General features: G+C 47.2%; 1 protein-coding gene across 1 annotated transcript in view; it reads right to left on the reverse strand.

Moving 5' to 3' along the window:
• The window catches only part of ARSF (arylsulfatase F), a 12,349-nt gene that overhangs the window by 6,176 nt on the left and 5,512 nt on the right, over positions 1-661 (reverse strand). Inside the window, exon 3 of the mRNA XM_006756781.2 lies at positions 214-348. Coding sequence (XP_006756844.2) covers positions 214-348 — 135 coding nt within the window. The remainder of the gene's footprint in view (positions 1-213; positions 349-661) is intronic.

Below are 661 nucleotides of genomic sequence, written 5' to 3' on the forward strand. Positions count from 1 at the left end.
CTAGAATATTGTCTAGAAATGTTAGCAATTTCAGGTCAATATCCTTGGGTTTGGGACCCTACGCTTTCTATTTGACCAACCGTCCAATGAACAGTCATCTGGTTGAGTGTCTCATGCATCATTCATCTGGTGTTTCATGCCACGGATCTTGTGTGACAATGAACAAGTGACCCCGTCACAAGGACACCCCAGGTCCAGATCTTCCCTGCTCACCTTTGAATATCCCGTTATATCCACCGAGTTGGGCGTGGCCCAGCCTGGCCTCCAAATGTCCCCCGTGGTCTGACGTGAAGTAGACAAGCGTGTGATTCCTCAGCCCCAGATCATCAATGGCAGCCAGGAGTTTGCCTGAAACAATAAAAACGGACCCATAAAACCAATCAAATTATAAGCTTTGGGCATCTGTGTTCGTCCCAATGCATGTACATTCCTTTGGGAATCGTTGCAAAAATATTTCTCTCCTAAGATGCCCCAAATCTTACACCCCAAGAATCGTGTTTGCATCCAGTTGGTTGAGCATTGACCTATGAACCATGAGGTCACAATTTGATTCGCTGTCAGGTGGATGGCTCCCTCCCCAGTAAGGGGCAAGCAGGAGGCAGCTGATCCATGGTTCTCTCTCATCATTGATGTTTTTCTATCGCTCTCTCCCTTTCTCTCT

This window comes from Myotis davidii, unplaced genomic scaffold (genome assembly GCF_000327345.1).
Source record: "Myotis davidii unplaced genomic scaffold, ASM32734v1 scaffold434, whole genome shotgun sequence".
Lineage (NCBI taxonomy): Eukaryota > Metazoa > Chordata > Mammalia > Chiroptera > Vespertilionidae > Myotis > Myotis davidii.